The sequence below is a fragment of the Chelonoidis abingdonii genome, chromosome 2, assembly GCF_003597395.2.
Source record: "Chelonoidis abingdonii isolate Lonesome George chromosome 2, CheloAbing_2.0, whole genome shotgun sequence".
NCBI classification, from domain to species: Eukaryota; Metazoa; Chordata; order Testudines; family Testudinidae; genus Chelonoidis; species Chelonoidis abingdonii.
Window position 1 is genome coordinate 104,727,366 of NC_133770.1, and position 25,012 is coordinate 104,752,377.

A 25,012-nucleotide genomic window follows, 5' to 3' on the forward strand; every position below is an offset into this window, starting at 1 on the left:
GTTAGATAAATGTCTATCAGGGATGGTCTAGACAGTATTTGGTCCTGCCATGAGGGCAGGGGACTGGACTCAATGACCTCTCGAGGTCTCTTCCTGTCCTAGAGTCTATGAATCTATGAATGTAAAACTCCTGTAACACAAACAAGATGTTCATTTTTCCTAGGTATGTTGACAGCTCAGGCATAACGTGAGTATAATGAATAGCCCATCACAGGCAGTGGAGTGTTGTCATATTGCTCCAATAAGAGCACAGAGGGAATAAGATAGGACCATGATTCTGCATGTTACTGCAGAACTTAAGTTTTCTTTTAGACATCGTGGAGAATTAACAAACAAGTTATAAAGGAAAAGTTAGAGGTATAAGGGTCATTATAGTCCAGGGTAGAGAACAACATTGTTAGGGTCTGAGATGTGCCTGTAAACAGCGTGATACTGAGAGTTTTGTCCGTGGAAATACCTTAAATGGAGCACGCTGCAATATTAAACCTCTGAGAAGAGAGGCGATACAGTGCTCCGAAAGATTTTATTTTTAAAACCCACTTCCTATAAAAGTCACTTGTTTCAAGCACATTACAATCCGGGGTTTTCACAATCCTTCCTCCAATCTAACAAAGGGGAAAAAAAACCCCAAACAGTCAAGTATGGGGTCTGGCACTGGAAACAGCGTACAAGAGAGTCAGAAATTACATAACAGAAAACTTCTTTGTTCCAAATTACAAGGGGCAATTGCCCCTTAATTGGCTTTCATCAGTATCATTTAGGAAAACTATTAAACCTGAGATTTTGGCAGCTTTCTTTGAAGTAAGCAATCCAAAAGGTCCCCGTTAGACTCTATTGCCAGCCCCCTCTTTCCACCATTTCTCTTTTCAGCCCAACCTTTGAACAATCATTAACTAAACTCTGGTCTTTCTTCGGGGTGGATTATATGGATTTTTAAGAGTCTACATGGCACCCAAACATTTGAACTACAAATAAGGAGAAGGATCACTGTACAGAAATACTTTCTGAGCTTCAACATCCCTCCCCTCTCCCCCATTAGCTCTGTGATATTCCCAGAAGAGCCACCTTCTAAAAATTATTAAGGCCAGACTTTTCAGTTTTGTTTTTTTAAAAATAATTTTGGATGGTTTAACATTAGACACCTGTAGCCTGGTTTTTCCAAAGAATGTTGAGCACTTTAAAAAAAAAAAGACACACATATCTAAAGCTGCCTATGCAAAAGTTGAGGAGCACTTTCAAGAATTTTAGGACAGAATACCTGAAAAACAGTCCACAGCAGCTGCAGTTAGTTCTGTGGCAACCCACTGCAGGTAGACGCACAACAGTACATTCCCATTATTTAACAATCTGTCCATTTTCTTTAAAAGACCACTATGAACAAAAGCCCCTAAGCCTTTGCCAAAAGAAATGAAGCCCATAATGCTTAAACCCACCAGTATGTGTCTATTATTATGGTGGTGAACACCAATATAAGAAAGGAGAAGATTTTGTCAAGGAAATGGATTTCACTGTCTATATTCCACTAGCTTGTTGCATTAAAAATTACCTAGCTAGTTAGCTGAGGTTTCAAACAGAGGGTAAGTTTTTTCAGCTGGTGAAGATCACATCTTCCCTTGCTTGAAATGATGCAACTACACTCCTTGCTGGCCACCAATGGTTGAAATCAGGGTTTATTCTCAGAATATTAAAGCCTCTCTCTAGACTGCATTACAGTATTAAGCAACATATGTCATCATATACTCCTACTTCACTTTTTAAGAGTATATTCAATAAGTCCCTGGGAGTAAAGGAGTGAAAGGGCGGAGAAGAGTGAAGCCACTGATAAACAGATACATCTTCGTGTTTTTGTAGGGAACAGAAGTGTAATCCTAAAATGACATGCATAAAGCAAAAGCAGACAGGTGTAGAAGCATGTCGAGTTAGCACCTTTGTTGTTTGCATCTGATCTTGATAAGACAGTTGTCTCCATTTTAAAATTCCCTTCTCATCCTCAAAGACAGAAAGTGATACAGTCACATGAAACACAACTGTTAAAATTCAGATAGAAAAAGAACTTAAAAAACCCAACAAACATGAAGAGGCAGATACAAGCCAGTCTGGCAGATTTTTTTTTTTTTTATGGATCTTAGAGTTAAAAAATACCCAAAACAAACTGCACTGTAATAAAAAAAACCAAGCTCAAAAGGTAGTCACGAAAAATAAAGACTGTATTTTTCCTCCAAAGATCAAAATTATAACTAGTCTAAAGACATTCATGTCAGACAGAAGTTCAGTGTCCAGAATGATTTTTTTTGTAATACAAAAATCAGATACTGCAATATTTTTTCTGCTCAAGAATCCCCTTTGCTTAAACTGCTGAATTGTTCCCTCAACAAATTTTGTGAGTAACTTGCTTTCCCTACAACGTATAAACAATTCTCTCTCTGCCCTCAGCTCATCTAAAGCTCTTCTTTTGTCCTGGTTAGTTTTGCTGCATGTTCCTCTACAAATTTACTCAAATGCTCTAAGTCTCTGTTCTCGCCTTCAAATTTAATAGGGTTCTTTTTGTTGTTGCTGGGAGCAAAATAGATGGTGGGAAATCCTTCCACTTTGTAGTGATCATTTGTCACATCATTGGCAGTAGCATCCATCTTGGCAATGACTAGGTTTTTCTGATTCTTATATTTTTTAGCCAGCTCAGTGTATACAGGTTCCAGTTGCTTGCAGTGTCCACACCAGGGAGCATAGAACTCTATTAGGACATCAGTCTTTGGATCCATTACTATGGTGTCGAATGTTTTACCAACCACAATCTTCACAGGCCCTTTGTTATTTTTTGGTACTGGCTGGGATTTCACAATAGGTTTCAGTTTTCCTAGAAAAACAAAACAAAACAGAAAGTGAAGTCAACAAAAAAGAGGCCACCATTAGACTGAATTAAGTCTCCTCTAGAAAGAGGCTTTAATAGTCTGAGGATAAATCCTGATTTCAACCATTGGTGGCCAGCAAGGAGTGTAGTTGCACCAGTTCAAACAAGGAAAGACGTGTGCTTCACCAGCTGAATAAACTTACCCTCTGTTTGAAACCTGGTTTAGCTACTTAATTTTTAATACAACAAGCTGGTGGAATATGGATGGTGAAATCCATTTCTTTGATGGAAATCTTCTCTTCTTATATTGGTGTCCATCACCATAATAATAGACACATACTGGTTCATTATTCAGTCATTGCTAGTATAAAGGACTGCTGTCATTTGAACATACATATTTCATGAGCAAGTGTAAGAAAATTTGAGGCTTACCAACCCTTTCAAGTGACTGAGACAGACACACACAGTGTGTTAGTACACAGCTAGAATTGTCTAGATGCCACTGTGTAGTCTGAGCAACACACAGTTAACCAAAATACAAATGCAAGAAAGGGGCAAGAGATAGCTATCACCTGTCTAACACAGAGTTCTGTTGCAGAAACAGATCCAGGAGGAGGGGAAGAACAGGACAAAAACACCCAACCACCACCAAAACAAAAAACCCAAAAAACACAACCTGTCTCCATGTGCGCACAGTCCCTTTGCCACCTCCACAGATCACCAACCCTGTATTTTGGGGTTTTTACCTTTTTTGAATGCCAAAATGAATTCCCTGAGCACATCAGAGTCAAACTCCTCTGGTTCCATGGCATATTTCTTGCCACCTTCATCCAGGATTGCAGCGTTAACATCTTCCCCACTGTCAATCAGCCCCAGATCCTTTATTTCAGAAGAATAATCTTCCTCATCAGAAATGGCAAAAGTATATTCAGGGAAGTCTTTGGCCACCTCTAAGACTTTGCTCCTCCAGTACTGGGTAGCTGAAATCAACAGAACACAATAGGATTAGCAATTTCTCTCTTCTCCAAAGACAATTATTTTGGGGGACGCTCACAAGAGTTAAACTCACCAACACGATAATCAAAACTAAAGTCTACAGTGTAGTAGACAACCACGAGAGGACGCTTAGCATATCTCTTAGCATCATTGGAGGTCTTGCGATGACCAACTAGTGGCAAAGCATGTTTTGCCACGTGATCCTTTATTTCAGACCCATCAGTAGAATCCTGTTTAAAATAAAAAGTGCTGCACTTAGCTTAAATAAATGAATAAAATTTCAAGTTGTACATATCTATAATAATACAGACATATTTTGTATATAAAACATGCTCAATAAATCTCTGAGATCCTTGAACAGGAGAAGTAGTTTATGCCTTCAGTGTGGCCTCATGAAGCCTTTGGAGGTGGAAAAGGCACAATTAAAGTGATTTCATGTCATTTTAGGAGGCAAAAAAAGCTGGTTCCATTCTTACTTGTGTAAGTAATAGAAGGAGTAACTCCACTGAGGACAATGGAGTTATACCAGCATAAAACCAGAGTGAGGACAAATCAGTCCCAATGTAACTAAAACCAAAACTAAACCAAAGTAACAGTTAGAGAGTCTGATCTAAAGGCCACTAAAGTCCATGAAATGATTCCCATTGGTTTCAGTGGGGCTTGGATCAGGCCCTTATAATCTTAAGGAAATATCTAAATTAACTGGACTATTAAATTCCAGTTGGAGGATATGAACTGCTCATGTGTATGAATGAAAAGGGTCTTCATACATACTTGTAATCAAGCAAGCAGACTTCATTTTCCCTAATAGCCTAGAAAACTACTCACTTTAAGATCCAACACATTCATTTTGGGCTCATGTTTTGACTGAAATTTTTCAGGTTGCATGACCACCAGTTTTCCAGGAGTCACTTTCAAGAATTTTGCGATCTCATTGCTGAAGGTGTGGTGAAACTTGTAATCTTCTCTTAAGCCATTAGCTGAGAAATTAAGGTGAGGGAAAAAATAATTAGCAACTAAAAGCTATTGCACCTGAGGGCTTGTTGACACAGCCTTGCAATTGGGACTATGGTGTGTACCAAAGTGCTGCACTGTAACTCCCCCATGTGGATGCTACAGACATGAATTTAGAGGCTCCTAGTTTACATTAATTTAATCCTCTTCAAACAGGATTACATTAATGAAGACTAGGAACCTTTTAGGTCATGCCCACAGCAGGTTTAAACTAAAACTAGTGAAAAATGGTGAATTCTCTGTGACTTGGAAGTCTTTAAACAATGGCTTAAAGGACTTCAGTAACTCAACCAGAGATTAGGACCCTATTACAGGAGTGGGCAGGTGAGGTTCTGTGGGCTGCAATGTGCAGGTCAGACTAGATGATCACGATGGTCCCTTCTGACCTTAAAGTCCATGAGCATCCACACAGGAATTACAACACAGCATTTTTTGTACCCCGCCCTCCAACCCCCCAGGGTAATCCAAACTTCAGGGCAGTGTAGACATAGCCCAAGATTAAAATCCTTTAACTCTAGTTTATAGAAAATCTCCCCTTGCCCCAAGATTTGGAAAGTAGTAGCATCTTAGAGACTAAACTCTTAGAACTTTATACTGCCTCAGGTATTATTATATTTCCAGCCACAGGTGAAAATCTGCAGACAAATTCAGCATGTAACGTGAACTGCAGCTCACCTGAAATCTCCCCTGAAATTTATTCTAGTATTCCAAAACCCTGAGCAACTTCAAATAGCAGCTTTATAATATTTATTTTAATATATTTTGGAATAGGCACCTTTCAAAGTAATGTTTCTGGCTCTCTCTCAAATGAGAAACAGTGCAACAGTTTGCTGTGTTGGAATGGCCAGATTAATTGTGAAGCTGTACTGCCATGCTGGTGATCAGAGCAGCAAGAGCTAAGAAGTATGCTTTGCCATGAGGAGAGGAAAGAGGGAATGTCTCGCTGCTCTCTATCCTCCTCAGGTGGACGCTAAGAGGGGCATTGACTGGTTCAAATGATCTGTGTCCAGCCTTCTCCACCAAAGGAAGGGAGGCAGAAATGCTTAGCCTCTTGTATATTTAAATACTGCACTCCTCCCAGAGCACTGAATAGGAGTAACTGAATTGTCAATGATCTGCATGGAGGGACTGGAGAGAAGTGCACCCATCCTCAATACTTCCCCCTTCCTCTTCACTCCCAGCCACCAAGGTAGAGCCCCTATTCTTCAAGCTTTTTTTCCCTCCCCTGAGGAAAATAAGGCCCTTCCCACCACTCTGCGCCCTTTGAGCCCATGACTTTGAGCTTCCTCTGTGCCCCACTGCCCCCACCCGGTGCTCATACACCCCAACTAATTAACTGCCTCTCAACTACCAGCCTTGCCTTTCCACACACTCCTCCTGCTGGTTCTGTATCAGTTCTTCTCCCACACCTGACCTGACTTCCTATTGCAGCCATACAGCCGGCTTCTTCCCACTGGCTCCCTATTCAAGGAAGTATGAGGCAAGTGTCATCTGGAACAGTCAGGAGGGAGGCAGCAGATGTCAGGAGGGCAGGCAGGGGAGCGGAGAGGTCAGGACTGGTCTCTTGAGAGAGTCTTAGAGTACGTCAGCTACCAGCAGATAGAAATCCTCCCTCTTTCCCTGGCATAACGCACCCCACAGTTGTCCCTAAGTGTTACGAAATAGCCCACAGCCTACCTGAGTGTTTGCCAGTTTCCTAAGGATTAAAGATAAACTAAAAAGCTAAAATAAAAATTAAACTCAGAGCAGAAATAGGTGAACACTCCCTGTAGGCAGTCCATGGGAGAACACAGAAATGCCTTTAGCTTAGTATTTGAAAAATATAATTTACCAGCATCTTGATACAGCTGATAGGCTTTGTCCATCTCTCCATTAAAGATGCCAATGATTATGACATCATCACCATCCTTCAGAAATTCTTGTACCTGTTTGGTAGCCTGAATCTGTTTGGATGGAGGACCAGCCTGGTCAATCATGTAGTCAACAATACCTGGGACAAAAACGAAAAAAAAAAGTTACTCAGAAGATTTACTTGAAAGCAAGGTTCAGGTACTGTGCCTCTGAAGCAATTTCAAGCTTGCAAAAACCACATTTCAGTTGGAGATCAAGCTTTCTAAACAGATGTACTACAGCAACAAACAACAACAAAAATGCTAAATGATCAAGATTTAGGCCCTCTAATTTCAGGTGTTCAATTTAAGACTGCTTTTCAGAAGAGCTGAGCAACTGCTACTTCTACCAAATTCAACTGATGTTGCAAGTACTTGGCTCTTCTGAAAATCCAAGCCCCATTTATTTGAAATTGAGCATCCAAAACACAAGAGACCAGCTGAAAATGCTGACTTTAATTCCTCCTGGGTTTCAACCTGGTTAAGAACAGTGCGCACTGTCAGCACTTCAGTGAGACATCTCTGTGTAGTGGAATGGCTGCCCATACTGGCAGTGCTGTGTCACCTATATATAACTTCTTGTTTTTGTAAACTGGTTTGAGTTGTCTCCCATATGAAAAGGTGCTATAAGTAGGGCCCTACCAAATTCATGGTCCATTTTAGTCTACTTCACGGTTATGGGATTTTAAAAATCATAAATTTCATGATGTCAGCTATTTCAAATCTGAAATTTCACAGTGTTGTAATTGTAGGGATCCTGACCTACAAAGGAGTAGGGGGAGGGGGAGGAGGAGGGGAAGGTCACAAGGTTATTGAAGGGGGGGTTGTGGTACTACGACCCTTACTTCTGCGCTGCTGTTGGCGGGGTGCTGCCTTCAGAGCTGGGCACCCGGCCAACAGCTGCCACTCTCCAGCCACTCCGAAGTAAGGGTGGCAATACCACGAACCTCTTAAAATAACTTTGTGATGACATCCCCCTCCCCCCACAACTCCCTTTTGGGTCAGGATCCCCAATTTGGGAAAACGCTGGTCTCCACCATGAAGTCTGTATAGTATAGGGTAAAAGCACAGAAAAGAACAAATTTCACAGGGAGCGGTCAGTTTTCATGGTCCCTGGTGCGTTTTTCATGGCCATGAATTTGGTAGGGCCCTAGTGATAAATCCAAGGGTTCTGAGAGATTCAGTTAATCCTGTTAACCTAAGAAAAGGAGAGAATGGAGTTTTCCATGCCCTATCACTCCAGCTACACCAACAGCAGAATTTACACAAGATTTTTTCAAAATGTTTGTGGTTCATCCTTCCCTCCTCCCCAGCCTCCACAATTCTAACTCAAAATAGTAGGACCCATTACCATATTTTTCTCGTGGGCCATTGTAGTCAAAAGGCTTGCCCTTGCGGAAGATTTTTAGAGTTGGATAGCCAGAGACATCAAACTTCTTTGCGAGATCTGTTTCAGCAATGGCATCCACTTTAGCTAGAGGAATTGGGGGGGTGCGTTTGCTGAGCTCCTGGGCAGCTTTCTCATACTCTGGAGCGAGCCTTTTGCAATGTCCACACCTAAAGGGAAAAAAAAGGGGGGGAGGGTACACATATTTTATAGGTAACAATATCTAGTATGTGCTTCACCTTCTAGGCATGTCAAGTGGGGAAATTCACATTTCCAGAATGGAAAATAAGTAGGGATGTTACATTCTTAATTTTTTCCCCCCTTAGTGACTCTTCAGAGAGGTGCTTTCTTAATGAAGGCTGTGCCTGACTTGGTTCCAACCACATCACGACACGCCCTCAGCCTATTAAAACACGGAATATCTCAGGGAGGATAAGTTGCAACAGAGACTTACTCCTCTAGCTTTTCACCTGCTGAGAACTACATCTCAGCAATGGATTAAGTTCTGAGTTTAAAGTGACCAATGATTTTGTCCTAGCCTGTGACGAGGGAAAAAACCAAACAAACACAAACACCAAAACCACAACAAATAGCAGCTAACTTTTTCCTCAACAGATGTTCAGGACTGGAGTAACGGGGTGATAAAAGTCAGAAATGCATCATGTTATAGTGTTACCAAACACTATGCAAATATCTCTAATGCTACCTCCCCACCCCCTTTCATGAGGAAGAGCTCTTTAAACTATCAAGTTCAGTTGTACAGGGAGACTTGGCACTGGGTTGCAAAAACCCTGGGTAACATGGTATAAGGAGTATTCCCATTTAAATACACAACTCATTCAAAATAGAATACCATTCTAAGGATGCAGTCAAACAAGCAAGCCATTTTAAGAAGGGATAGGTTTATAGGAAAACTAAATTTGACAGGTGGGGGCCCCTAGCTGCCCCTTCCTTCCAGTTTCACAACCATGCCACATCTATGAAAGAGGACAAATTTGCATTTTGTCTTACCACGGGGCATAAAACTCCACCAGCATTATGTCAGCATCATTCACTACTTCATCAAAGTTATCTTGGGTCAACACCAGTGTAGCTTCTGGAGGAGGGGTCCAATTTGGATCAGAAACCTCTTTAACTTTAGCCACAATTGCTGAAAGACAATTGAATACACAAGTTCGTAATGCTGCATATCCATGACACCTGTATCTTTCCTAGTGCTGTAGCATCAGTCTATGAAGAAGATTTGAGATCACCAAGAATTTGAGACATGAGTGACTTGAGTATTGTCTTGGATTGAGCAGATGGCTAGGACCAAGGAACTCCTGAATTCTAATCCCAGCTATACCCTTACTTGTTTGGGCTCCTTTTGTGCCTTACTCCTTGTTAATGGACACCGCAGAAATGCAAACAATAAACAAAAAGCCAGTATTTCAATTCATGCTCCTCTAGATTTACAGAGTGCAAATACAGTACATTGCAACAAGTTATTTCAATGTCTCCTTTTCTTATTGAACATTTTGGAATGACAGCTCTGGAACAGACAGCTTTTCTCCCAGCCTGGACTGAAGTACAGTAACATCTCCTTAAGTGTCAAATAAGTAGCACCTTCACAGCCATTGCCAATATACCAATACTGATACTACTGTTAGCTGGCCTCACTCGGAGCGTGAAAGAGTACCATTTTAACAGCCAAACTGCTGTACATTAGTAAATTGGTGCGGGTGAGAGAGACTCCATTGGGTATCAGTGACACCCATTATCTGGTGAAGTCATACCGTAACATGAAGCTGTTCTAAAGACCCTAAAAATAAATAAATAAATACAAATAATCTTGGCCTTAACATTCCTCTTTAACTGAAATGAAGGTGTTGCGCACTCAGGAACAGACTGTACAAATGGATCAGCACGTTTAAAAAGCTCCACTTAAGTTGTAAGATGTTACTTCACCCTTCCATTCATTTCATTACACTGAACTCAGATAGAGCACTGCTTACCATCTTCTGTTCGGGATCCATCATAATCAACTGCCTGCCCCTTCTTCAGAATTTTGATGGTTGGGTAGCCGCTAACATCAAAACGACCTGCCACAGCAGTGGCTGCAGTAGCATCTATTTTGGCAACTGGAATGGGAGGATCATTTGCCTTCAGAGTTTTGGCTATCTTTTCATATTCTGGAGCAAACTGCTTGCAGTGCCCACACCTGTAAAATCAGAGACATGAACTTGGAGGTATATTTTGCTACTCTGCATTTCCACAGAGGACCTCAGAATTAGTGTGATTTTTCTTGCTATGATTTCAGATCAGAATAGATAAGAGTGTCCAACTGTATTGTTTTAGTAACGTTTGCCCCTGCTATACATAACCTCTCCAGTTCTTACAGTCACAATGGTTACCATAAGATAGTTAAATTTAGGACACTGCCCTTCCTCACTATGGAAAAAGGAAAGCTCTCTCCCTCTCTCTCTCTATGTATATATTTATAATAGCGCACAATATAGATGTATGATTTCCATTAACACCAACCAGAGGACTAAATCCCTAAAATTTCCCATCAGCATTTTACTCATGTCAAGTTCTTTATCCCGATCATAATCTAGGAATCTTGATAGGGCTTATCCTTATGATCTGCAGGGTCAGTTATGAATGGGTTGGAATGAGGTAAGGAAGAGAAGTGAGAGTTGCCTCTCGGTAAGACGGGAAGGGATCAGGCCACTCCATGAGCTGCAAATCCAAGCTGTTGCTTGTGCATAAACGGTGACATTTTTTACATTTTTTCAGGTGAAGCAGGATAAGGAGACAAAAAATGAACTATATTGCACACAAAGTGGTTTTAGAATGTTGCAGATGAGACAGGGGAAAAACCACAGTCAAAATACAGCAAATAATTCTTAAACTGCTGTGCATGTCTGGGTCCACCAGAAGAGAGAATGCAACAGTCAAGTTCGGTGATCAGGTTGTCAGTGGACGGCTCTTGTATGAAGCAAGAGCAGAAAGGGTGGTGAGCATTAGCTGAATCAATGGTCTGATCCAGTATGACAGGTCTCACTCCTATCTGGGAGTCCAAAATTACTGCTGTACTTGCCCACCCAGTAACTACATTACAGTATCAGTTAAATAAATGTTAAAGTACTTTTGAATGGTAAGATTATTAAGAAGTGCTATCTACATGGAAGTTCGAGACTCTGACCTTCAGCCATAGTCTCTATTATGACCTCTGTTTTTAATATCAAGAAACATTTATGCTTTGATTTGAAGTTGTCCAAGCCTGAAGAGGAGTTTCAGAAAGTTTAAGATCCATTCAGCTATTTTTGAGTTAAAAGGCAACCAACTCCTTCTATCGACCTCCAAACCACTCCACTGTAAAACCATAACGGCTATTTGAATAAGGCTACCGCAGAACAACAGAACTGTGAACCCTGGCATAGATGTAACCATTGAAGACTTTGGGTGAAATCCTGACCTCCACTGAAGTCTTTTGCTAAAGCCGTAAGTAATGATTGTGGGAGGGAAATAAAGACAACTGTGTGAGCACACGTGCATGGGGGATCACTATGGAGCATGTTCAATCAGCAGCTAAGAAGAAATAAAAGTTGCCTAATAAAGTCCCATCCACCTGTGACATCATTGCACACCCTCTCTGTCTGGCCATCCTAGAAATCCATATAGGGGCTGGGGCTGCTGGGACAGCCTGCATGACAGAGAGTGTCTTATTTCCATAGGGAAAACACTATCTTCAATCAGTTTTGTTTAGCATCAAGGCCAGGTGAAAAAAGTTAAGAGAAAAAAAGTGTCTCCATCTTTTCCATTACAAAGATATGACCATTACACATACGTAACTATGCCCTACAAAAAAAAAAAAAAATTGCAGGCAAATTACAGCTACAAAGGTGGGAACTCATCCCTTCCTGATTCTATTCAGATATTACATGATGGAAGCCAATATAAGAAGCCAGAAAGGTTCATCTAAATGCTAATTGGGACCAAATTTTCTACGTTAACACTAAGCAGAGACCATCGTTCTCACTCAAAAAAAAGTTTTGAATTAATTTCCTTGGCTGCTTTTCTGTTAATACACTGTTAAATTACAGTTTAAAAAATAAAATCACAGAGTCAGGCAACGCAAAAGGTTCCTGCAGCCATGCTGACTCAGCATCTTGCCAACAGTTTCTGTTCCTCTGTTTTCCTTTTCTTTAGTATATTACTGTTTGTGGTGTAAAATGCACTAGATTAAATACATTGGCCTAAATTCTGTTTCCAGTTGTATCAATATAAATCCAGGATAACTCCTCTGAGTGCACCAGAGTTACACCAATGCAAATTGAGTATCTGTAGAACTGGACTACTGAGATGTACAGCAAAATGCAGTTAAAAATGCCGACCTTATGCAGGCCAATTTTCAGTTATACCATATCTCTATTACACTGTTCCACCAATGTCAAGTGGCCTTAAAGCAGGCAGAAATAGCCTCATGACAATACCCTTGAACAGGGAGCTCCCCAACCAGAGCAGCACTGGTGTAAAGGGCGTGTCTTAGCCCTGTTCCCAGTTCCCAATGGAGGGGGATGATCAAAGGCTGGCCAGAGTGCTACTTTCTGCTTCTCAGGGCCATGGAGAACCAAGGGAAGCAAAGCCAGCTGGACCTACTTACAGTGGGGAACCCCTGCATGTCTTTGGCATATAGGCAACTATATACAAAGGTAATTTGAAGCTGCCTTTCCCTCCCAATTCAGTCCCAACTCCTGATGCATTAAGGGGGTAACTGAGAAACAGGCCCAGAATCCCTAGCCATTTTCTGATGCTGGGCTGAATTCTGCCTGGACCTTACCTGGCTGTGCAGTGGGAAGGATGCAAGGGGCCTTCTCCTTCCTTACTTTCCCACATGACCTACATAAGAGCCAGGCACAACTGCAATGTCTGTGGTCAGAACAGCTCTGTCTCTACTCCCCCAGGGATACACAGTGCCCCAAGAGGAGAGAGCCATGGGTCTACCTATGGTGTGACCAGCAGTCAGAAGGGACAGGCTGCAGTTCATACATAGGTGCAGCTCCAGGCATACAGCTAGAGCAGGCTGGGGAAGAGTTCTATCTCCCAAGGGTAGAATGCCTACCAGTGCTACCCCTGCAATCATGCCGTTCTACGTCACATCTTATTCTAGGCTCTGCCTAACTGGCACAGTCCAGATCTGTGACTTTATCTATGTAGATTTTCATGTTATTAAGCTGCAAGTCACAGATCCGTCCATGAAAGCCATAAGTGGATCGCACAAACCCAGCTGAAATATGTACACTAAAATAAATTAACTGACTCCTGAGGAAAGTATTTAATGGAGGGCTCGAACCCCATATTCATATCCATTCGGGATAGAAGGGATATTAAAATGCTGCAAGTTTCAAACCTACCATGGTGCATAGAACTCCAACAGCATAGTGTCTTTGTCTGCAGTAAAGGTATCGAAATTTGCATCATTCAGAACTAAAACACCATTTTCTTCTTTAACTTCAGAATCATCATCCTCATCATCATCGTCGTCGTCATCATTGTCGTCAACATCCTCTTTTGTAATAGATTCTAGAAAAGTGGGGAGAAAAACCAATTCAGGTAAGGTTGTTTCAAGTTTAGTGATAAAGCAACACGTTAGGTTAAAAACCGTATTTTTAAAAAAGTAAATAAAACCCTCTTCAGAATATGATCAGAGAGTGTAACCGATGCAGCTATGATTGCCAGAGTTTGCAGAGAGCCTGAAACAACAGCTCTGAAGCGGTGTCCTATACATTTCAATGGATGCTAATTCAAATGTCAATGAGGATGACACCTGAAACATCAACACAACTGTTCTGCTGCTCAAAGCATATAAAAAGAGAAAAACAAGTACATTATGAATATTTACATCAACATTTCCTGAAGTGTGGGGCATGCCTCCTTGGGGATGGGTGGGGCAGAGGGAAGAGAGAAACACAAAGAACTAGCCAGGTAGGGAGAGGCATGGAAGACATATAAATTAGGATCTAAGTCTTTAATACCACATGGCAAGGTTATGGTGGGTGAGCGTGAAATTGTTTTCATTTAATTTTTTCCCCAAAGTATGAGAAATGCTGATTTTATTCTTGCATTTGCTCACTGAAATTATATTAATCAGTTTCACTTTCTTGTTCTGAGTTCAGGAGATTGTTCAATCCACAACAAGATTTTCATTACATTAAAAAAAAACAAACAAAAAAACCACCTCCCTAAATCCACCACTTTGGAAATTTTATCTAGATACAATGGTTTCAAAGACTTTCTATGTGTTGCACCATCATGACCTTGCTCCTGCACTGGGATCCTCTAGCGCAAACCCGAGTTCATGTGGGGTCCCCTTAAATGTGCTACATGTAGTAAAATTCCGTGTGATAATGTAGACAAATCTGAATAAAGAAAGAGCTTTGGTTTTGGCCTTGAATTACCTGACAGTTTTTAACAATGATGGAAGAGAGCAAGAGACTAATTCAGATCACCACTCTGGATAGATGCTGAAATTAAGGCGCTTGTTTGGATTTACACTGAGTATAATTTGACCTGCTGATTATGCTGTTGCCAACTTCAGGATAAATGGGCAATATACCAGCTAAAACATTACAACTTTCATCAATTCAGTATTTATTCAGAGTGCTATTTTAAGAGTGAATGCATCTGAAGCATTTCTCCCATTTAAATATTTTGTTTTAGGAGGCAACCATGATTCAGGCCATAGAACTTACTAAATAGCCCTCAAATCTACAGGTATTGGGGGAGTGGAGGAGAGAAGCAAGCAGCCATTCAATCCTGAGTGAAGGTTGTCCTAGCTTTGGTTTGTGTTAGGTTATTTCCACTGCCACGTTCATTCTTGGTTTGGAATTAAAGATGTCCCCTGTCTCGTGAAGAAGCCACTTGAGGGATCAAACCACACCAGCATCAGATAACACTGATATCATTCAAGAAAAAGTAAACCTTACTGAAGAACTTTCAGGGAGTTAATTTAATAGAACAAGCACTAACAAAGCCAAAGCTCTTATTAATGGCAGGAAAAAGTATTGCCACTGCAGAGCCCGCATTATTAAAAAGATTATTAATTTCCTCACCATGTAGTGGTGAATGTCCAGTCAGCTTGTCAACAAACAGATCAACATGTAGTAAGACAAGAAACCATGTAGCTGCCTAGCCAAACTTATCTGCTCCGGGCAGGATTCCCAGCTAGGAAAATGTTCTGGCTGCAACTAGAGTTTGTGCCTCAGGATTAAAGAAACACATGATGGCTAATGGGCAAGGGAGTGGGATAATGGACTATGTTCTTTTCTCAGTTATGTAAGTCCACTGATGGCAAATCAATTACTTGGATTTTCAACAGTGTAACTGAAAGCATAACTGGACCAGAGAGCAACAGCTTCTAGGGCCATAGGAGGTAAGTTTTACTGCAGGGAGAGTGGCATCGCTTAGTAAGGTTACCCTGTTTTTACCTCCCCCTCAGCCCCAAAGCAGTTTGTATTTCAGGTGGCTGTGTGTTACTTTTAATTAACATTCAGCTTTAAAGGGTATCTGATACCATAGCTTCTGATGAAATGAGTGCTTGCAGGAGCCAGAAGGCTTGCAGAGGTTATCTGTCTTAGAGGAACAGACAACTGGATGCAGATTAAGTTTCTTTAATCAACACCGACCACTGTTTCACCTGCTCTCAAGCAGCAACTGCAAACACTGATTTAAAATTGGACAATGCACTTGAAAAACATATGTTATTACTTTGTATTTCTAAAGCATTTCCCCACACAGATCCCAAAACACTTAAACATGAAGAAAAAAAAAACCCCTCAAAGCATTCCTGAGAATTAGAAAGTCTTACTATATCCATTTTATAGATAGGGAAACAAAGAAGTGCAAAGAATTGGATTTTCAGGGCTGCTTAGCACCCACGTTTCCAGTAAACTTGTGAACAGAAGCTGCAAGTAACAAGTTTAAAAAAAAAAACAACACCACAGGTCTGCACAGGTGTTGAGGTTGCTTATCATTTTTGAAGTAAGTCACTCAAGACTGGATTTTCAGGTCACAATGAAATTCTGTGACAGAAATGGGAAGTCAGCTGAGGACTCCTAGCCTTGTCACTAACCACCAGACTCCTCTGTGTACCATTGCTTACTTATACCCATCCATCACCCTATAGGTTGCAAAGTCAAGCATTCAGAGTTAAATGTCCAATTAATATTGCCTCCACAAAATGAACTCACAAGAACACGGAAGTTTTGCATGAGTAAGAATATAAAGAGTCCACGCCTAGTACTACTAGTTTATTAAATGGAGGTCTAATTTTACTGCAGCTTCTGTAATTACCTCAGTATCCTTAAAACGCTTCATAGCTTTTACATAAGTACTCCTTGATAGACGCCACAGATCATTCTACACTGCTGACAGTAAAAGGCGAAAGATTTATATTACACTACTTCATTCCCTTGCCTCTTTTTCTTCACTGTCAGAAACACAAAAAAGCATCATATTCAGGGTGGATAAAAAATAATGGTGCTCCTCCAATCAGATTTTCTTTTGATTTTGCTATTTAAATTAGAAATGCGCTTTTCTTTTTTAAAATAAACCTGTTTTGTATTAAATTCAGATTTCATTTTAAATATGTTAAGGTCTAAACTAATTAGGTCTCTTAAAATATTTAAATAAAAATAAATATGCTGAACCCATGAGCTTCTATCAAAAACTTTGAGTTCAAGGCTGCTTTTCTACATAAAGAATCGGGGACAAACATTTAACTTTTGAGGTCAGGCTTTATAAATTTGGCACAATAGACCAGCCTATGTAACTTAGGAGACTCATTTTTAGGAGACAAGCAAGGGCATATTTGAAAATTTTCCCAGGCTGACCTGAAACAGTCAATTTAATTCACTGACTAGAGTTAACTTCTCAGTTTAATAAATCATTTAGTTGTAAATATGAAACATGTTTTGATAAAGAGAATTTTATGTATTCAAAATGTTTAATGTTTTGTTTAATAAAAATAAATTTTATATGCTGTTTTGTGTGTTTAAATTCTAGTTGCCATCTTACTGCAGCTGGACACAAATCAAGATAAAGTTAATTACCCAGTAAATAAGCAATATATCATTCACTCTCTTCTAACATACACCTCTACCCCGATATAATGCAACCCGATATAACATGAATTTGAATATAATGTGGTAAAGCAGTGCTCGGGGGGCAGAGCTGCACACTCCAGCAGATCAAAGCAAGTTCGATATAACGTGGTTTTACCTATAATGTGGTAAGATTTCTTGGCTCCCAAAGACAGCGTTATATTGGGGTAGAGGTGTACTAAAATGTACAATTAAGAATCTGAAAATATTAAGCTATATAGTTGCTTAAGTTAGTGTACCCTCTTAGGTAGCAAGAAGATGTGCTAAATCTAGTGTAAAAGCTCTATTTAGTTGTAAAAAACATTTTTAATGGTTATACCAAAACAATATGAATGCACTTTTATAAAATAACTGAAGTACAAAAGAAAAAGTTGATTAAAAAGAAATCCCTGATTCAAATCAATCCACCTCTTGCACTTGCAAGAGCAGACTTATAATTCATTGGTAGTAGAGTTTAGGTACTTTTGCTGCTAGTTTCACTAGTGTCATTGCTTCTTAAGAGTGACATTGAGTGTCATCTTTCTGAAACTGACAGCAGACTTGAAGGTAAAGACCTGCTAAAGATGTGATGCAAAAACAACCCCAACACACACAGCCCAAACTAAGTTAGAGATTTACATTTTTAAGAGTCAGGTGCCGTGACAGTTACAGAATGAGGCTAGCCTGTTGAGTGACTACAGCTGAAATTGCAGAAGTAACAAATAAATATTTGCATATAAAGACAGAGGTCTGTGTGGAAGGAAAAAGAGAAATAGCTATAATAAAATTTAAGTCTATGTTTTTCATTAAGCTTCCTGCAAAAGAAATTGATGAAGCAGTTAAAACAACAAGTTTTGTTTAAAAATAAAACCTCACACAAGCAGTCACACGAAGTGACCAGCAAATTCATCAAGTCATTATTGAGGGTTAAACTCTACCCATATTTATGAGAAAATAACTTCTGATCACTTCAGTGGGAACTGAGTACACAGAGCATGGAATTTCAAAAAAAATAAACTTGTTGCTTCAACCCTGCCACAGGTCTTAACAAACATACCAGAACATTCATCCCAAGCTTTGGGTGCATCTGAATGATCTTCATGCATATTTTTGGCTGGAAGTTTGCATAACTGTGGTGGAGCACACAGATAATGTTTGCATATTTATCATTAAGGAGCATTTATCAGCAGTAGGGTTATTCAATTAAAAAAAAAAAAAAAGTTACATATGGTCCCACACCAAACCCCTGGATCCAAATACTAATGAGTTTTGGATCTAGATGCAAATTTCACAGCTGGCTCCATGTCTAAGGTCCTAAATCTGAACCAGACTCCATTGAACTCTGAGGCAGTTCAGTCCTGGATTCAAATCTGAACTTTCGAGCTTGGGCCCTGCTCCAAAATAAATATGCACATGCATAGGAAATGAGGGAAGGACACTCAATGTTAGAACAAAGACAAAATATCTCCCAGAAACTTATTCACCTGGGGAGGATTCTCTCTTAGTTATAATTAAGGCTACGATTATGTCACAGAGGTCTCGGAAGCCAACCTCCAGGACATTTTCTGCCCTGGGGCTGGAACTCCCAGCCAGCCGTGCCCTCATAGCTCCTAGCTGTCACAGGTGGACCCCACGCAGCTGTCCAGCCCAGCACGTGGCTGGGGGACTCTGCAGCTACCAGCTATCTGGGGTGAGGGGACTCCACATCAGCCCAGCCCCAGGGGCAGTGGGATCCCGGAGCTTCTATGTAACGCATCGATGAGGGATCCAGGAGCCCCAATAGCAGTGGATGCTGAACCCACCTACCCCTTTTGTCAGGGATATATTTAGTAAAAGTCAGGGACAGGTCACAGGCAATAAACAAAAATTCACAGCAGCTTGTGACTTGTCCCTGACTTTTACTAAATATATCCCTGCCAAAAATTTAGCTTCTGGCTAGAAGGGTGAAAACATTATCTAAGTTATATCTGTTCTAGTTCTTATTGTTTAGATGCTCATGCTACATGTTCTTCTAATGTGATGCAAAAATCAAGGACCTGATAACTTGTAATCATTACAGAGCCTATGGCACTTTTAATGTCAGTCATTCACAATCTTTTCTGTACCTGTGTTCCCTCTTCCATACCAGGATCCATCTGTTACCACCTTCCCATTTAACAACTTAGGAAGGACATGGTGGCTATCACTCCCAGACACAAGGTCACAACACTGAGCTTGATAAATCCATTGGTAAGAATATTAACCCAGGTGTCCAAGCTGAAGCTCCCAGCAGGAAATGTCATAGCCAAACTACCCTTCTGGTCCCCCTGCAACTTAAACTATATTTAGTATTCTATGCTAGAAAGATCCCTGAAAGACGCCATCCGCTACCACTACGCCGACAACCTCAAGCGGAAGCTGGACCAGGGCAAAGTGTTCGAGGTGTCCAGCAAGTGGGACGCCAGTATTCACTTTCTCCCCGGGGGCAGCTTCACCAGGTTCGCCGACTGACGGTTCATCTACAGGGCCTGAAACAACTGCATTCCCCTCAACAGAGCCATCCGCCACGACAGCCGAGACAAGCGCTGCAGGAAGTGCGGCTACGTGAACGAGACCCTGCCACACGTCCTGTGTGGATGCAAGCAGCACTCCGGAGCCCGGCAGCACTGCCACAACACCATCCAGAACTGATTACTGAAAGCCATCCCACCGTCCCTTGGGAAGATCACCGTCGACTCCACCATCCCCAGGACAGACAGCCGACTGCGACCCAACATCGTCGTGACGGACGCAGAAAAGAAGAAGGTCCTCCTGGTAGATGTCATGGTGCCTTTCGAAAACCAGTCCCCTGCCTTCCATGAGGCCCGAGCACGGAAGGACTTGAAGTATGCCTTGCAGGCTGAGTCCTTGAGAGCCCAGGGCTACAAAGTCTAGGTACACGCCTGATGGTGGGAGCCCTGGGCTCATGGGACCTCCCGCAACGAGCCGGTTGTGACAGCATGTGGGGTCGGTCGACACTACGCCTGGCTCATGAGACAGCTCATGGTGTCTGAAACCATCAGGTGGTCCAGAGACATTTATACCGAACACATCACCGGACACCGCCAATACCACACTGAGTAATTGAGACAGCCGACCAGGGAAATAACCCACTTCTTTCCCTGAGGGACCAAGGGACGCACCCCACCCACGTACCTATCTGCTCCACCGATACTGATTTGGACTTCTTATTCATTCCATGGGTGGCAAACCCAAGCTCACTTATTCACTGACACTTTAAAAACCCTTACATACATATTGCTTAACTGGCATAGACCCAGATTGGGGTGTATCTTTTCATCCTTGCAAACGGTATCTGTAACCCCCCATAACCCAAGTCTGACCCCAGATGTACAGTACCTTCCCTCTCAACCTGTGTATATTTCATTTCAAACATTTACTTTAATAAATTTTTAAATTCTTCTTCTTCATTTCCTATACAAACTTAGTTAAGGCAGAGTAACACTACTTAACTGCTGTATCCCCAGACATGTGTCTGCATTTCAGTGATGAAAGTAGTGGCTTGAAAATATACTCCTTAATTAATTCTCACAAAACCCCTGTGACATAAGATCTGTAAAATACTTTGTTGTCCACAGATGAAGGGTATTATGGGTATGTAATGGATTACTATTAAACTAATGCATATCAGAGCAAAATAAACTCCAGTTTACATATAAAAGTCTTTGATATTGGCAGTGTGGTACTATACTCCGTACACCAGTCATCTGCAGATAGAGGGCAAAATTCTGGCCCACTGAAGACAATGGCAAAGCTCCCACTAACTTCAGTGGGACCAGGATATCATCCTGAGATGTTTGTGAGCAAATACTCTGCAGGTAATAGGCAAATAAACTCTAGGACAGCTGTATCCTGAAAGCTGACCACAGGAAGTGTTCAGGTGAGCAGCCAAGCAGCATGGACAGTGTCATACTAAAGAAGCTTCCTAAGAAAGAGTAAAGGTGTCTCCTGATTGCTGTTCAAAATAAGAAGTAAAACAGAGAGAGCAGAATATACCCTCCATAGTAAAGTTGTCCTGATCCTCATATAGCAAAGCTAGAGAACCTTAATTGTTGTGTTTCCCCCATGGCCCTAATCTTGTAAATGCTTATGCAGGTGAGTAATTCTACACACCTTTACTTTCAATGGGACTATTCATCTGAGCAACTATCTGCAGGATTGGGATCCAAGTGATTATCTCAGAATCTCTGCTCGCATAAAACTACATAGAGTGTCTAACATTTTAGAGGACAAACAAGAAGATTATGGTTTTAATCTGCGTGTGAATAAGTTTCTAAAAAACTGAAACACCATTTTATATCATGTCCTCAGTGCAATCTAGACTATAAATCATTTCTAATGCAAAGTAGCTTTGTTTCATCTAATTTTGGAAGTGAGGAAATATGCATGGATGACACAGATACTTAAGATTCAACAAAACAAAATTGCAACAGATTATTTGAAGTAAGAGCCCTGTCAGAATACAGAGGTTGTAGATATCCTCGGTATTCTGTGTTCCTTTTAATTTTGAAACACTTGTTATTTTTAATGTGAAAGGAGACAATGAGTACAGAGGATGCTAGCGCTTCATTTTATACTTTGCAGCAGGAGACAAGAAGAATGAGCTGCAAGTCAAAGTACTAATTTTCATAGCCTAGGACAAGTAGAAGCCCCATAAGAATATTAAAACCCTGAAGAAAGCAATCGGCAGAGTTAGCAAATTGATTTAATAAAAATTCATCACAAAGTAGGCTTTGAGGTCTGTCATTATTTAGCTCAAGAAAAAGTTTAGGGGGGAAAAGACACCCAGAGATTATTCCACACGTCATGAAATTAATTCTTTCCTATCTCCTATAAAAGCTCTCTCTTTTACAATGGTAGTTTCTTAATTTGGAAGGTAATAATTTTTAGATAAGTTGCATTAGGCTAATCACTATCACTACTTATTGATTAGAAGTTTAGACTCATTTCAAGTTCACCTTTGGAAAATAAATGTGCGTGTTTAGAAGAGTACAATTTAATCACCATCAACATTAATTTAAGTAGCAGTTACATATTAAGAAGCGATAAATTCTTCAAATATAAGAACAGTTATTTCTTGGCATTATCCAGTTAACGTTATGTTAACATTTTAGTACGGAGTTGTTTTCCAGGCCATTTAGTTGCTTCAGAAGGTCAAGTGCAATAGTTAGTTCTAGTTATATTAACATAAAAAGATCAAAAAATATATTTTTCCTCTGCCAAAATAAGATTAAAGATATAGAAGTTATGAAATAACTTGTCTAATTTTTAAACCATGTTTACTTTGCATCACTCCCTCAGGACACAATCCTACAAACAGGCTTTATTCACAAACATATTTGCCGGAATAGGTCTTAGAAATGAAATTCACCCTGTCACATAGTATTCACCTAAGACGTTATCCCTCAAATTTCTCAGGCCCTGAGCCTACAACTTACTATGCACAGACACACCCCTTGTACTGCAATTAAAATCAATGTGCAGTTCACCCATATACATTTAATTGCGGGATTGGCCCTTTAGTAAATGCATAGGCCTCATGCTGATCCTCTGCATTGAGATTAATTTCTCCCTTGGAATTTCTAACCTTATAACTGAGTTTTCACTTTCAGTGTGAGTGACCCAAGGCAATGAGTTACAGAATACATATCTATAAAGACAGCATAAACAAAGCATAAAATATTTACACAAATGGAGAAGTCAGTCTTTAGATTTCCGCAATGCACATAAGAACAGGACACAAGCCAGTTGATCAAAAGCAATCAATGAGTTTCATAAATATTGTAAGGGATGTGGCAATTTTATCTAATTTGCAGATCAATAGTCTTTAGAGACTCTGGCAAGCATTTTCCCCATTTAACCTCAGGGCTTTAGGATTACAACTGCCACCTTCTATTTCCAGAGATTTTGGCTTATTTACACTTTAACCCCTATGATCCTCTAGCTATTCTTATTTTCTCAAATTTTTTCCTGCATTTTTAACATTACCTAACATTTTACTTTTCCACACAGCCTCTAATTCTTTTAATTGCTTACCGACCAGCCCTTGCTTCCCTCCCCCTCCACTAGCTTTAATCTATTCTTCCTAAGTCAACAAGAGACCTCAAACATCTATATAACAGTACCTTCCCAGGGTACAGCAGATTTAGTAGTTATCCCTTTACCAACCCCTCCTCCCTTAAATGTTGTTACAGTCCACGACATTCTAACACAAGCCCAGTCCCTTTTCAGACCTGAGACACACCAGCTCTCATCCGCTGCTGCAGCAGAACTAATCACACACTCACCTCCACCCTGTTCTTCTCCTTGGCAGCTTGCTAATATAGCAAGCTGAGCCAGCCCCAGGAGGAGCACTAACAGGCAGACTTTACTGACATTCATCCTTGCACGTACTAGCAATGCCCTAAAAACTGCACCTTCCACCACCTGACTTGTTTTGCGTCTCTCCTTTTCCTTTCCCCTCTTCTTTCTCTTCCTCTCAGGGGGCTGGGCCCGCACTGCACGCCTGCTCTGAGGTGCCTCTCTCCGATTGGCTGCCTCGGCGACCACCAATCACCAGCTGCCACTAGTTTCAGCGGCACCAGCCCTGAAGCAGAAGGGGTGGGCATGAGGGGAGAGCACAAAGAAGAGGAGGGGGCGGGAGGTGGAGGCGGAAGGGGCGTGGCTTGCATGCCCAGAGTGGCCACTTCTCGCGTTGGGATTGGTGGGTAGGTCAGAGCGCGAGGCAATAAGGGGGGCGGGGCGAGGCGACGGCAGGCGTTTGTCGACAGCGAGCGGCCCGTGAGGGCGCAACACGTGGGGCTTGGGGAGCGGACTAGGGCTGGGCTGGGCGCGGCGGGCTCTCGAGGGGGGCCCGGGGTGAGCGCGTGGCTGGTGCAGTGTAATGGGGCGGCTTGGAGGCTGGGGAGCTGCGTCCCCAGGCAGGAGCTTGTAGGGGTGGGGGCAGGCCCAGGCTTGTAGGGCGCTTGACTCTGAAACCACGCAACCAAATCTGCGCTCGTTACACGCAGGGAGGGAGGAACTACAAGCAGCTGGAAAAACCCCGGTGCCTGAAGCTGAAGGCTGGGAGGCGGTGTGCACCGATTAGCTCTGATTTTTGGCTGTGGTCTGCAGCTTAATCTGTTACGACACTTGCTATTGTAAAGTGTCTGCTTTCTGTCCCTAGGGTTTGCTTTTAATCGCTCCCCCTGCCCCAAAGGCCATAGCGAGGGAAGAAGAGGTTAGAGCATTAAGAGGAGAACCCTATTTTGTTGATGGGATATCATCTGTTATCTTTACACTCATGCAGGCTCCAATCGGACCAAATATTTTTTTTGTAAAAAGTAAAATACACAGAAGGTTTGACTTTTCCTTCACTTCAGTTTACTTCAGAAAATGAGTAGTGGGGAAGAAGCATATGCTATAAAGGAGGGTTCTGGGATTATGCTTCTCCACATACACCTGACTCACCTGCAAATGTTCAAACCAAACTTCAGTTACTAGTGTGACCTAAAACAACTGTGGGAGACTAGAGATGATGAGGCCTTAGAGCTGTATCTGTAGAGTGTCTTAACTTTTCAGAATTATTAAAGAGCACCACATAAACAAGGTGCTCTAGAAAGGGCTAGAAAGCTGACGCTCCCCCACCGAGTGTTTGTAATCTGATTTCAAGATGTTAACTAGGGTAATGGTCCAAAAGCAAGTCAAATTTCAAATATTTAATAGCGTTAGTGTA

The 25,012-nt window shown here is 41.3% G+C and overlaps 2 protein-coding genes across 2 annotated transcripts in view; one reads left to right on the plus strand and one right to left on the minus strand.

The window, feature by feature from the left end:
- CNTNAP2 (contactin associated protein 2) overlaps positions 1-25,012 on the plus strand; it is a 2,322,964-nt gene that overhangs the window by 2,131,394 nt on the left and 166,558 nt on the right. The window lies entirely within an intron of this gene.
- PDIA4 (protein disulfide isomerase family A member 4) lies at positions 2,190-23,836 on the minus strand. The gene is made up of 10 exons (XM_032771122.2): positions 23,586-23,836; positions 13,534-13,702; positions 10,129-10,334; positions 9,146-9,284; positions 8,099-8,304; positions 6,690-6,848; positions 4,673-4,824; positions 3,918-4,074; positions 3,595-3,828; positions 2,190-2,854 (listed from the first exon to the last, which is right to left on the minus strand). Exons 1-10 carry the CDS (start codon positions 23,677-23,679, stop codon positions 2,439-2,441), a joined length of 1,932 nt encoding a protein of 643 aa, XP_032627013.1. The 5' UTR covers positions 23,680-23,836; the 3' UTR covers positions 2,190-2,438.